Raw genomic sequence first — 13,810 nt, forward strand, 5'->3', positions numbered from 1 at the left:
TGGTTGAGGTACCAAGACCCGCTCCATAGGCCCGCATCCGACCAAGAGACCGACCGGTTCTCCTCGAACAACTGGTGCACAAACTCCACAGGTACATACCGGTGGTTGCCCGTGGTTTTCTCCTTATCTATACTATAGGACCCAGCCTCGCGGTCGTGCTTCGTCTTGCAGAACGGCCAACCCTTTCCCATGGTGATGTGATGTTGGTGGCGGTCGGGTGTAGGCAAGGAGTGGCAAGACTGGTCCTCTTAAAAAGGTTTGGTGCCGCCTTCAACTGGCGGGATGCCCAAGCATCGCTCGCGTCAACATTGTCGTGCGAGTGGAGGCGGGACAACGCCATTAACGCGAGGAACCAAATTGTCACCGAAGCCATTACTCGCGTGCGGAAGATGAAACACACACGGTCGCAGGCGGGTCCAAAGGACAATTTGACGGACGTGTGCGCTGACCATGCTATGTCCGCGAAGGCAGATTCCAACCGCATATTTCAGTTGCGAATGCGTCCGCACGAACATGTTGGTTAGTTTGCGTCGGGCTGATGGATTAGAGTTTTATCTTTCTCTGAGTGGCCCGACGCAAAAGGTCACTTTGCGTCCGTTTGCATGTGGCCGCTGGAGATGCCTTTATATACTCAAGTTTTATGTCCAAAATGTATTCACTCAAAATTCTCAAAAAACAAATAACTCACTCAAGCATCATCTTCCTCTTTATCTCTGGCTAATCAAACTCTAGTTTGACAAATCAAAAGCAATTAGTCGTTGGCGAGCCCTCTCCGGAAAATTTGAAACCAGATCGATCAGGCCTGCTAATTTCTTATTACCTGCCATAATTAATCTGTCAGTGCAGGGGATGGAATAAACTAAGCACAAGGAGGGACAGGGGTGCGGTGTGTGCCCCTGACCCAACCGGCGGCCTTGGATCCGGAGATTCTGCAGACACACATGACACCCTCCTCTACCAACTTTACAATGTCAGCGGCTCTAAAACCCTTTGGTTTAGCTTAGTTTAGTTTAGCTTAACACGGCTGGCTCCACTGCTGCTGGCCGCCACCTAATCCGCCATTTCCTTGCTTGTTTGCTGCTCCATCCCTGAGCTCCTTTTCTCCATGGAGATATAAGAATTGCACCCATGGCCGCCATGACCCCCTCTTCTTCTCCCTTTAGAGTTTGTGAGTGTGAGTGAGTGAGTTAACCTCGCCACCAAGCCAACTAAAAGTTGCGAGACACAAGTGCTATGTTATTATCTATCTACTCTTCCAACACAAGCAAGAACCAAGATTTGCTTGTGTTGTGATTTGTGACATACCAGCGTTGGCTAGCTAATTCTATAGCACCACCTCATCTTTCTTCTCTTAATCTCTTCTTGGGTACTGGATACATAGGAGAAGAGTGCAGTGTCGAGTGTAGCAGATGCCTCCTGACATGAGCGGCGGTAGGTGGAGGAGGGGGCACGTGGTGCTGTGCTGCTTGCTCGTCATGGCGTGCATGGACGGCGCCCTGGGCCTGGACTCGCAGGGTGCGGCGCTGCTGGCGTGGAAGCGCACCCTGGGCGGCGACGGCGCGAGGGCGCTGGGCAACTGGGACGTGTCGGACGCGTCGCCGTGCCGGTGGACGGGCGTGTCCTGCAATGCCGGCGGCGGGGTCACGGAGCTGAACCTGCAGTTCGTCGACCTGCTCGGCGGCGTGCCGGACGACCTGTCTGCCTCCATGGGCGCCACGCTGGAGCGGCTGCTGCTCACCGGCACCAACCTGTCGGGCCCCATCCCGCCGCAGCTCGGCTACCTGCCTGCGCTCAAGCAGCTCGACCTCAGCAACAATGCGCTCACGGGCTCCATCCCGGCCAGCCTCTGCCGGCCCGGGAGCAAGCTCGAGAGCCTCGTCGTCAACTCCAACCACCTCGAGGGCGCCATCCCGGACGCCATCGGCAACCTCACGTCCCTGCGCGAGCTCATCTTCTACGACAACCAGCTCGAGGGCGCCATCCCGCCGTCCATCGGCCAGATGGCCAGCCTCGAGGTGCTCCGCGGCGGCGGCAACAAGAACATCCAGGGCGCGCTCCCGACGGAGATCGGCAACTGCGCGAACCTCACCATGCTCGGCCTCGCCGAGACCAGCATCTCCGGCCCGCTCCCGGCCAGCCTCGGCCGGCTCAAGAACCTCGACACGCTGGCCATCTACACGGCGATGCTCTCCGGCCCGATTCCCCCGGAGCTCGGGAAATGCAGCGCCCTGCAGAACATCTACCTGTACGAGAACGCGCTGTCCGGCTCCATCCCGTCGCAGCTGGGTGCCCTCGGCAACCTCAAGAACCTGCTGCTGTGGCAGAACAACCTCGTCGGCGTCATCCCGCCGGAGCTGGGCGCCTGCACGGCGCTCAACGTGGTGGACCTGTCCATGAACGGCATCACCGGCCACATCCCGGCCACGCTCGGGAACCTCTCGTCGCTGCAGGAGCTGCAGCTCAGCGCCAACAAGGTGTCCGGCCCGATCCCGGTGGAGCTCGCGCGGTGCACCAACCTCACGGACCTCGAGCTCGACAACAACCAGATGTCCGGCGGCATCCCAGCCGAGATCGGCAAGCTCGCGTCGCTGCGAATGCTGTACCTCTGGGCCAACCAGCTCACGGGCACCATCCCGCCGGAGATCGGCGGCTGCGTCAGCCTCGAGTCGCTCGACCTGTCGCAGAACGCGCTCACCGGGCCCATCCCGCCGTCCATGTTTCGGCTGCCGCGGCTCTCCAAGCTGCTGCTCATCGACAACGTTCTGTCCGGCGAGATACCGCGGGAGATAGGCAACTGCACGTCGCTAGTAAGGTTCAGGGCGAGCGGCAACCACCTCGCCGGCGCCATACCTGCCCAGATAGGCAAGCTCGGCCACCTCAGCTTCCTGGACCTCAGCTCGAACAGGTTGTCCGGCGCCATCCCTGCCGAGATCGCCGGGTGCCAGAACCTCACGTTCGTCGACCTGCACGGCAACGCCATCACAGGCGTGCTGCCGCAGGGCCTGTTCCACGGAATGCTGTGGTTACAGTACCTGGACCTCTCGTACAACGCCATTGGCGGCACGCTGCCATCGGAGGTAGGCATGCTGGGCTCGCTCACGAAGCTCGTCCTTGGCGGGAACCGGCTGATCGGCCACATACCGCCGGAGATCGGCTCGTGCACGCGGCTCCAGCTCCTGGACCTCGGCGGCAACTCGCTCTCCGGCCCGATACCGGCGACCATCGGCAAGATCCCTGGCCTGGAGATTGCTCTAAACCTCAGCTGCAACGGCCTGTCGGGTGCCATCCCGAAGGAGTTCGCGGGGCTCACGAGGCTCGGCGTGCTCGACGTGTCGCACAACCAGCTCTCCGGCGATCTCCAGCTCATGTCCGCTCTCCAGAACCTGGTTACGCTCAACGTCTCCTTCAACAACTTCTCCGGCCGCGCGCCGGAGACGGCGTTCTTCGCGAAGCTGCCCATGAGCGACGTGGAGGGCAACCCGGCGCTGTGCCTGTCCCTGTGCCCCGGCGACGCCAGCGACCGCGCGCGCCGCGCCGCCCGCGTCGCCACCGCCGTCCTGGTCTCCGCTCTCGTCGTCCTCCTGGTCGCCGCGGCGCTCGTTCTCTTCAGCCGCCGGCGCGAGCGCTCGATCTTCGGCGGCGCACGTCCGGAAGACGACGACAAGGAGGCGGAGATGCTGCCGCCGTGGGACGTGACGCTGTACCAGAAGCTGGAGATCAGCGTGGGCGACGTGACCCGCAGCCTGACCCCGGCGAACGTGATCGGGCAGGGCTGGTCCGGCGCCGTGTACCGCGCGAGCGTGCCGTCGACGGGCGCCAGCATCGCCGTGAAGAAGTTCCGGTCGTGCGACGAGGCGTCCGCGGAGGCGTTCGCGTGCGAGATCGGCGTGCTGCCCCGCGTGCGCCACCGCAACATCGTGCGGCTCCTGGGGTGGGCGTCCAACCGCCGCGCGCGGCTCCTGTTCTACGACTACCTCCCCAACGGCACCCTCGGCGGCCTGCTGCACGGCGGCGCGGCGGGGATGGTGGTGGAGTGGGAGGTGCGGCTCTCGATCGCCGTCGGCGTCGCCGAGGGCCTCGCGTACCTCCACCACGACTGCGTGCCGGCGATCCTCCACCGCGACGTCAAGGCGGATAACATCCTCCTCGGGGAGCGGTATGAGGCGTGCGTCGCCGATTTCGGGCTCGCCAGGGTCGCCGACGACGGCGCCAACTCGTCGCCCCCTCCGTTCGCCGGATCGTACGGATACATCGCGCCCGGTAAGCTACTAGCAATTCGGTTCCCGCCACAGAATTAATTCCAGCTTGCGCCGTACTTGTTGTGTCGGTTAAGTTCGTTACAGAGTACGTCATCTGAAATTCTGAAATTTTGAGCTTGTGCAGAGTACGGATGCATGATCAAGATCACGACGAAGAGCGACGTGTACAGCTTCGGGGTGGTGCTGCTGGAGATCATCACGGGGCGGCGGCCGGTGGAGGCTGCGTTCGGCGAGGGGCAGAGCGTGGTGCAGTGGGTGCGCGAGCACCTCCACCGGAAGCGCGACCCGGCGGAGCTGGTGGACGCGCGGCTGCAGGGCCGGCCGGACACGCAGGTCCAGGAGATGCTGCAGGCGCTCGGGATCGCGCTGCTCTGCGCCAGCGCGCGCCCGGAGGACCGGCCGACCATGAAGGACGTGGCGGCGCTGCTCCGCGGCCTCCGGCACGACGACGGCGCCGACTCGCGCAAGACCAGCGGCGCCGCGAAGTGGGCCGAGCCGAGGACGCCGGGCAAGCCGGCGCCCCTGCGTCACCCGGCCGAGACGCAAACCGGCCGGCCCCACTCGTCGACGTCGAGCTCGCTGGCCTACTCAACAACCGGGAGCGTGTAGCCTAGCTAACTGGCCGAAACTGACTCCAAACGCGGCACTGTGGCGCCTGTGACACCGCGCGCGCGCGCGTCGTCGAGCGGAGGTGTTGCCGTCGAACTCAGGCCCGCCGCTACCCGCCGGCCGGACAGGGTGGGATCATGTACGTGGTCCGGAAGGTGGCGATCGAGGTGGGGAAGGAGATGGAAGACGCCACCACACCACAGCAAAGCAAGCGACCAATAATTCCTCCGTCTCTTGTGTACCATAACACACCATAGCCAACGCCTGATGATGATGATGCAGACCATGCATCGCATCTGGCTCATGTATGTAGTACATTATCATGCTGTCAAATCTCCATCTCTTGGTGTGACATGACATGGTGAAGTTCCTACATTCCCATTGCCGTCCGTGCATCGGTGCCGGCCCCGTTCGTGTGTCCGGCTAGGCGGCTACGCTGTCCCTGTCTGTGCAATCATATGATCGGCGATTCATCCGTGCCTTTCGGTGAATTCCTGGGCACTAGCGTCTGCAGCAGAGGCGACCGACAAAGTCGAGTGATCCTTGGGAAGAAGAAATCAGCGGTGGCTGGTACAGCTACTGCTAGTGCTTGCTTTCGGAAGGTTACTGAAGATGCAAGGAAAATGTCCTTCGCTCCTTTAGGCCATGAATTGCGGCACGCTGGGCCATGGAATATTCAGAGCTGTCGGGCTAGGTGAACATTCCTTCGCCTACCGGAGTGATGAGCAAAGCTTGCAGGGACAAATTTAGGGGAAGGGAATGGGGCCGTGAACACTGAACAGGGAGGCACCACGCGATCTTGGCCAGCTAGGTGGATTGCTGCTTCGAGGGATACACGGTGCAGAGGTGTCCCGCACATTGGTCCCTTCACAGTGTTCACGGTGCAGGGGGTTAGCGATGATCTGTGGTGAGCCGAGGCGAAACTTTCTGACGGCGATAGATTGGAGATGGATAGAGGATTCTCTGAAGAGACATCAAAGTTGTGGTTAATCAGATGGAAATAAATTAAAGAGGCGGAATTCCCATTAAATTTTATCACGCAAGCCGGGATTGCTGGTCAATCTGTCAGTTTAACTGACATAATAGGTTAACTAAAAATAGACAGAGTCTAAATGAAAAGTCGACGAGGGGCCGAAACCAACGTTTTGGACCCCTCCTTATGTAACTAACCACATAATCGGGGGTATCTATAACCAACAGGTGGTTTTGGCCCTTTGTTGCCAACACATATAAAAGGGTAGGGCCTAGATATCTACCAAGAGGAGTTCGCCTACATTTACATAGTCCTCATAATTACTTAAAGAACCTAGAATGATCAAGAGGGTGTGCTGAAGCAACAAAAAGGCTATTACGGCTGCCAACCATCTACAACACCCGTCCTCTCATCGCCATGGGATACACAATGCCTGCATCAAGCAGGCAAGGAACTCTTCATCTACTCAAAAGTATTCCCCCTAATCTCTCTGCTAGTGATCATTTGGTGCACTATGAGGTGATGAACACATGTTAAGTTATCCCTAAAGATGAACATCATCTAACAATGGCATCAGAGCATATCTGATGTCAACACCTGGATTTTTAATTCCAGATGCCTATTATGCCATCCATCGCAATTCTGGAATATTGTTTTTCCGAGACATAATAGTCGATATCACATAACATTATTCATTACAAACCATAATCGTCTTACAACAAGGGATCTCATGATCCAATCTTAAAACAACAGTTGATCTATAGATCAGATACAAAACACATAGCGGAAGAAACGTAGTAGCGGTCCATCTGTTTCACAGGCAACGCTTGATGTTGGGAGGTGATCCTAGTTATCATAGACGTCCTGCTGTCCATCTTCTTGGTATTGGTGCTCCTCTTCATAGTCTGGCCATTTGAATAGCCAGGGACAAAGCCATGAGTACTTTATAAAGTACTCGCAAACGACCACTAATAGAAGTACTAGTAGCTCTAATAAGGGTTCTAAGCTTCTAGGTTTCTTTGCACAAAGCTAGTTTTATTTCATGAACACTTAATAGTTAAAGACCCTTTTATTTGCCTAAAATTCCTCAAGTGGGAACATTAGTGTCATTCCCACAACTTGGTGGTAGTCAAGTCAAGTTCACCTTTCAAATCACCAGTCATTTTGAAAACATCTGACAACGGAAAAGTATGTCCATCCAGCCGTCCATGACCGCGGACACGGCTATTCGAATAGTTTCACACTCTGCAGAGGTCGTACTCTTGTGCCACAACTTTTGATTACATCTGTTAGGGATAACCCTGAATCATCATAACTCAGTATGCGGATCATCAACCATTAACCTTTCACTTACATACCCTAGTATAGACACCTCCCCTATGAGGTTGGCCTCCTAGTGATGGCAATCTGCCCTCCTAGGAACTGCACAGGGTTTGGGTAGGACATTCATCTCTTTTTCACGTCATTTCACTTTCAACGGAGGCAGCCTCGGCATAACCTCTATGACGTTTTTTAAGCGGGAACCCATACTAACGTACATAAATTTCCAGCTAAAGCCTTACCCATAATCAGGTATTGTGGGGGTACTCTAAAATTGAAATGGTATCGCATCCGAACCCAACCATCAGTTTTTTGTCAAATTCACCTTGTCATTCAAAGGTCACATTCACCTTCAAAACTTTCAATAGAATGACTCATCATCCTAAGGTTTTCAAAGTCATTTGATTCACAAATTTCCATCTAGAGTAGTCAATTTTAGTTTTAGCACTAGCAACTAATCATGAGGGGTGCTAACTAAAGTTTAGCTTTCTAGGCTAAGTTTGAAGCTCTTGTGGTATTCTATACTTAGACAAGAATTAGCTAAAACAGGTAAGCCTTGGTAAACAAAGTAAAAGTATTGCAAGATAAAAACTTGGACTTGGAAGAATAAAGCTTTTAACAAAAATACTAGTGTCATGGTATCTTGCACTAGTAGCTGGCATTAGTAGAGCTTGCTCATGGGAAAATCTTTTATTGGTAATAGCTTGCCTTGAGTGGTATAGTGGTCAAAGTGTTCCTCCTCTTCTTCGTAGAAGACCTCCTCCTCCTCGTAGCCTTCGGTACTAGCGTCTATAAACGGATACGAGCTAACAATCACCAAACAATACTTAAGGAGACTATTTAGCCTGAATGGCTCTCACAAGATGATCTATCATCATTACAATCATCACTCAACATCATACTAGGGTTTTCATGTATTTTATTTTTGGAGAAGTAATTTCCACTCATTAAAAATTACTAAGATTTAATATCCTCAAATAATAGAATATGAAATCATGGGGACCAAAGTCACCACTTCATATTTATTCATTTGGGAAAGTGATTTAAATGAGATACTACATCTCATACATTTTACATCTCATACAAGTAATAACATATGAGGTCATGAATACTAATGTCATCACCTCACATTGAATTACTTGGGAAAGTGATTTAAAAGGGAAGTTATACCTCATAGGTTTGAAATACTAGTTTTGAAATAATTGAAATGAGCTAGAAATGACTACATAGCCATTATTTGAATCTAGCCCATGATCATAGGAAGCAACCATGTCATATTTTTGCATAATCAAATAGAGTTTTTGAAATGTGAATTATGAGAATTGGAATCGCCTCAAAATTCATTATGGTTGATTTTTAATAAATGTTTGAATTTTGAAAAGGTACTGCCTTGTTATTTTTATTGCAAGTGTTCTGTAATGAAACAAGGGCTGAGACCAGTGGGGTTGGATATATATTTTCATCTACTTTCACACAAAATTTGAATCAACTCAATTGGTTTGGTAGATTTGTATTTATTCAATTTCAAACAGAGCACCAGTATTCAAATTTTGATTAATAGATTAAATCGAATTGAAACGGTTGGGCTTCGGCGGGAAACGAAAACGGGCCAGAGACAAAGAGAAACTGGCCGGCCCAGCAGCGCATCTCTCACGCGCGGGCGGCCTGACAACGGGCCCCACTCGTCAGTGACTATTCAAACCCGAAACGGTATATGATTTAAAGAGGGTCGTAGGATTAGAAACGAGATCGACGGCCGAGGCTCGTCATCGTCGTCGACGGGATCAAACCCTACTGGCGGTGAGGTAGGTCGGCTGGGGGCTTACCGGCGCTCCGGCGAGGCTCGGCGAGGCGGGCAATCGGCGTGGAAGACGACGGCGAGGCGAACGAGGGTCATGGGAGAGGCTGAGGAAGACGGGAGCGTCGCCTCCTTCTGGCTACTGCCGCGGCGAACTACGGCAAAATTGGGGTGGCTCCGGCGACAATGTGGATGAGGAAGTGGTCGAGGAGAGCGAGAGGAAGGAGGGGAGCAAGATGGTGTGAAGATTGAGCACGGGGAGTCCTCTATTTATAGCGAGTGAGAGGGGTAGCGCGGCACGTGCATGTCGATGATGGAGGCGAGGTTACCGCGGTGGAGAGGCGTGGGCGAGGTGCTAGGACTGTTCAGCGTCATCTGGCGGTCCTTACGAGTGTCATGGCGCATCAGGAGGTGGACGGGAGCGTGCGGGCGACGTCGGTGTCCTTGCGGTACCGTGGCGGAGGTCGTCGATGATGACGACGGCTACAGGGCTCGGGCGGGGAAATGGAGGTGTCCTGGGGGTAGCTGGTGTCGTGGCGAGTCTCCTGGCAGAAGCGAAGGTCAAGGCGAGGACGGAGGCGACGAGGCGAGCGCGTGCTCTGCAGAGCCCGTGGGCATGTCCGTGCGCGTGCTGGCGCGTCTGGGCGGCATGGGCGCGTCGCGTTCCAGGCAGTGCAGGGTCTCTCTTGGCCAATGGCGTGCATGAGCATGATCAGAGGAGTGAGAGCAAGCTCTAGGATATGGTGATGTAGGCCAGAGGTGGAGGGTGACATGGGGAGCATGGTGAGTGGCATGGAGAGTTGACATGGCCATGTTTGGTCCTTTTTCTCCTTTGAACAATGGTGCAAATGCATGGCTTGGTCCAAGGGGTGCAAGGGAGAGTGAGAGGTGACCAGAGCAGGGATGGTTTAGGCAAAAATCCAGTGGATATTGGTGTGTATGCACATTTCTGAATCATGCACACCAAGTGTTCGACACAATGGCCGCAAGAAATTTTATTTTGAATTTTGCCAAACTTTTTCTTGGGTGCGATTCTAATAATGTTTGGCATCTCCTGGTGGCCTTGGTTTAAAAAGTCAAAAGGATTTGGTGAAATTCAAATTTGGGGTGATCTTAATTGTGTTTCAATGTTGCTACTTTGGATGCTTATTATAAGCAATTGAAATTGAATCAGCAAGATTGGCAAACTACAAGATGATCACCTTGATGTGTTCTTGGATGAGGAGCAAAGAGATGATAAAGTTTAGTTTAGAAAAGCATAACCACAGGGCTCAAAGTGGGCATCATGTTAAAAATGTCACATATGACCATTATCACATGTGCTAGGGTTTTCATTTTGTTTTGTTTTGTTTTGATTTGATTTTCTTTGACCAAAAGTCATTGTTTTGGGTTGCTTGAGTGTTAGGTTGAGTTTATTAATGGTTTCCAACCATTTAGGTAAAGTAAATATGGCATAGGCCACTATTTGCAAAAATGGCCATAAGCTCACATAAGACTTTACTTTTATTTCAAAATCTTTTCTTTGTTCCTCTTGGATTTTGAACAGGGTAGGGTTTAGGGTTTTCGGAACATTGCCAAACACTTCAAGCAACAATCAAAGCAATATCACAACAATCATGCATGAACGCTATGCACAGAGTTTAAATCAAACCAAGTTTTTGTTGGCTCCAAATTTTGGAATAAGGGAAATTGAGTTTTCTTTGTTTTGAAATTTTGGAGTGTTACATCTGATCACCTTAGTGCGCTAAGCATGTTATCTTTGATTAGGGTTTATGTAGATCATGCTTATGTCTTATGGATCACGTTTACGTAAAAATTATGTTCATGTTCTAAGCCCGGGATTAGCCCGCCTATCATAATAATTCCATGTAATTTCTCTGGAACAATATCAATTAATCATGAATATCAAGTTAAATTAACCAAAACTAAAGTTTGAAGTCAAGTTTATGCCCAGGTTAAAAAAAATTATCATGTCGTTGATACGTCTCCGACGTATCGATAATTTCTTATGTTCTATGCCATATTATTGATGATACCTACATGTTTTATGCACACTTTATGTCATATTCGTGCATTTTCTGGAACTAACCTATTAACAAGATGCCGAAGTGCCAGTCTCGTTTTCTGCTACTTTTTGGTTTCGAAATCCTAGTAACGAAATATTCTCGGAATTGGACGAAACGAAGACCCAGTGCCTATTTCGCCACGAACCTTCCGGAAGACCGAAGAGCATACGAAGTGGGGCCACGAGGTGGCCAAACCACATGGCGGCGCGGCCAAGGGGGCCCGCGCCGCCCGTGGTGTGGGCCCTCGTCGGGCCCCGACTCTGCCCTTCTCGCCTACTTAAAGCCTTCGTCGCGAAACCCCGATGCGAAAAACCACGATACGGAAAACCTTACCGAGACGCCGCCGCCACCGATCCCATCTCGGGGGATTCCGGAGATCTCCTCCGGCACCCTCGCCGGAGAGGGGATTCATCTCCGGAGGACTCTACACCGCCATGGTCACCTCCGGAGTGATGAGTGAGTAGTTCACCCCTAGACTATGGGTCCATAGCAGTAGCTAGATGGTTGTCTTCTCCTCATTGTGCTTCATTGTTGGATCTTGTGAGCTGCCTAACATGATCAAGATCATCTATCTGTAATTCTATATGTTGTGTTTGTCGGGATCCGATGGATAGAGAATACCATGTCATGTTAATTATCAAGTTATTACATATGTGTTGTTTATGATCTTGCATGCTCTCCGTTATTAGTAGAGGCTCGGCCAAGTTTTTGCTTTTAACTCCAAGAGGGAGTATTTATGCTCGATAGTGGGTTCATGCTCGCATTGACACCGGGACGGTGACAAAAAGTTCTAAGGTTGTGTTGTCTTGTTGCCACTAGGGATAAAACATTGGCGCTATGTCCGAGGATGTAGTTGTCGATTACATTACGCACCATACTTAATGTAATTGTCCTGTTGCTTTGCAACTTAATACTGGAAGGGGTTCGGACGATAACCTGAAGGTGGACTTTTTAGGCATAGATGCAGTTGGATGGCGGTCTATGTACTTTGTCGTAATGCCCAATTAAATCTCACTATACTTATCATGTCATGTATGTGCATTGTTATGCCCTCTCTATTTGTCAATTGCCCGACCGTAATTTGTTCACCCAACATGCTTTTATCTTATGGGAGAGACACCTCTAGTGAACTGTGGACCCCGGTCCATTCTTTTAATACTGAAATACAAATCTGCTTGCAATACTTGTTTTTACTATTTTCTCTGCAAACAATCATCTTCCACACAATACGGTTAATCCTTTGTTACAGACAAGCCGGTGAGATTGACAACCTCACTTGTTTCGTTGGGGCAAAGTACTTTGGTTGTGTTGTGCGGGTTCCACGTTGGCGCCGGAATCCCTGGTGTTGCGCCGCACTACATCCCGCCGCCATCAACCTTCAACGTGCTTCTTGGCTCCTCCTGGTTCGATAAACCTTGGTTTCTTTCTGAGGGAAAACTTGCTGCTGTGCGCATCATACCTTCCTCTTGGGGTTGCCCAACGAACGTGTGAAATACACACCATCAGTCGTCCTTCTTCTTTTAGTTTGATACAGCTGTAGGGACTCCTGAACTGGTGAAACATGCTACTAAGTACCATCCCTTATCTTACCATGAAGTGGCATTTCTGACGTCCTTCCTCTCCCTGTTCCAGCGGGCAGCGGAGCAGTAGATCCCCTCGGAATCCCAGCAGCACGACGGCGTGGTGGTGGTGGTGGAGGAGAAAATTCTGTAGGGCTTCGCCAAGCCTGTGCAGGAAGAAGGAGGAGGGAGAGAGGTGGCGGCTAGGGTTGGAGGGAAGGGGTGGGCTGCGCCCTGATACGTCCAATTTGCATCACTATTTTATAGCATAATTTGCTGTTATTCATTGATATATTTCATATTGGGACACAATACTTATGTTATTTCATCTATTTTGCATGTTTCATGATTATTTGGGGATTGAGCACCGGAGCCAGGATTCTGCTGGAAAAAGCACCGTCAGGATGCAATATTTCGGAAGATCAACTGTGGAAGGGAGTTTTACCAAAAATCCTATTTTTCCAGATGACGGAGGAAGCCAGAAGGGGGAGCCAGCTGGACCCAGGGTGGGCCCACACCATAGGGTGGCGCGGCCCATGGCTCGGCCGCGCCACCATGTGGTGTGGAGCCCCCTCGGCCCCTTTCGCCTCCTTTTCTTCGCGAAACCCTTCGTCCCGAAGACCTAAGCCACGAGAGGAATCCTCACGAAGGTTACAGCCGCCTCTGCGGGGCGGAGAACACCAGAGAGAAAAGAGCTCTCCGGCAGGCAGGAATCCGCCGGGGAAATTCCCTCCCAGAGGGGGAAATCGACGCCATCGTCACCGCCATCGAGCTGGACATCATCTCCATCATCATCATCATCATCATCTCCACCATCATCACCACCATCTCCACCGCTGGACATCGTCACCGCTTTAGCAATTTGGGTTTGATCTTGATTGTTTGATAGGGGAAACTCTCCCGGTACTGATTTATACTTGTTATTGATGCTATTGAGTGAAACCATTGAACCAAGGTCTATGTTCAGATTGTTATTCATCATCATATCACCTCTGATCATGTTCCATATGATGTCTCGTGAGTAGTTCGTTTAGTTCTTGAGGACATGGGTGAAGTCTAATTGTTAGTAGTGAACTATGGTTGAGTAATATTCAATGTTATGATATTTAAGTTGTGGTGTTATTCTTCTAGTGGTGTCGTGTGAACGTCGACTACACGACACTTCACCATTTATGGGCCTAGGGGAATGCATCTTTTACTCGTTTGCCAATTGCGGGGTTGCCGGA

At 51.7% G+C, this 13,810-nt stretch overlaps 1 protein-coding gene across 1 annotated transcript; it reads left to right on the plus strand.

The window, feature by feature from the left end:
• The first annotated feature begins 2,000 nt into the window (after positions 1–2,000).
• On the plus strand, positions 2,001–4,868 carry LOC124664041 (leucine-rich repeat receptor-like serine/threonine-protein kinase RGI4). The gene is made up of 2 exons (XM_047201647.1): positions 2,001–4,260; positions 4,384–4,868. Exons 1-2 carry the CDS (start codon positions 2,001–2,003, stop codon positions 4,866–4,868), a joined length of 2,745 nt encoding a protein of 914 aa, XP_047057603.1.
• The last annotated feature ends 8,942 nt before the right edge of the window (positions 4,869–13,810 follow it).

This window comes from Lolium rigidum, chromosome 6 (assembly GCF_022539505.1).
Source record: "Lolium rigidum isolate FL_2022 chromosome 6, APGP_CSIRO_Lrig_0.1, whole genome shotgun sequence".
Classification (NCBI taxonomy): domain Eukaryota; kingdom Viridiplantae; phylum Streptophyta; class Magnoliopsida; order Poales; family Poaceae; genus Lolium; species Lolium rigidum.

Excerpts from the sequence above, each read along its gene's own strand:
- LOC124664041 (XM_047201647.1), top strand. The coding sequence starts at position 2,001 with ATGGCCAGCCTCGAGGTGCTCCGCGGCGGCGGCAACAAGAACATCCAG. Across the intron at positions 4,261-4,383 it reads GTACGGATACATCGCGCCCG|AGTACGGATGCATGATCAAG; the intron begins GTAAGCTACTAG and ends GAGCTTGTGCAG.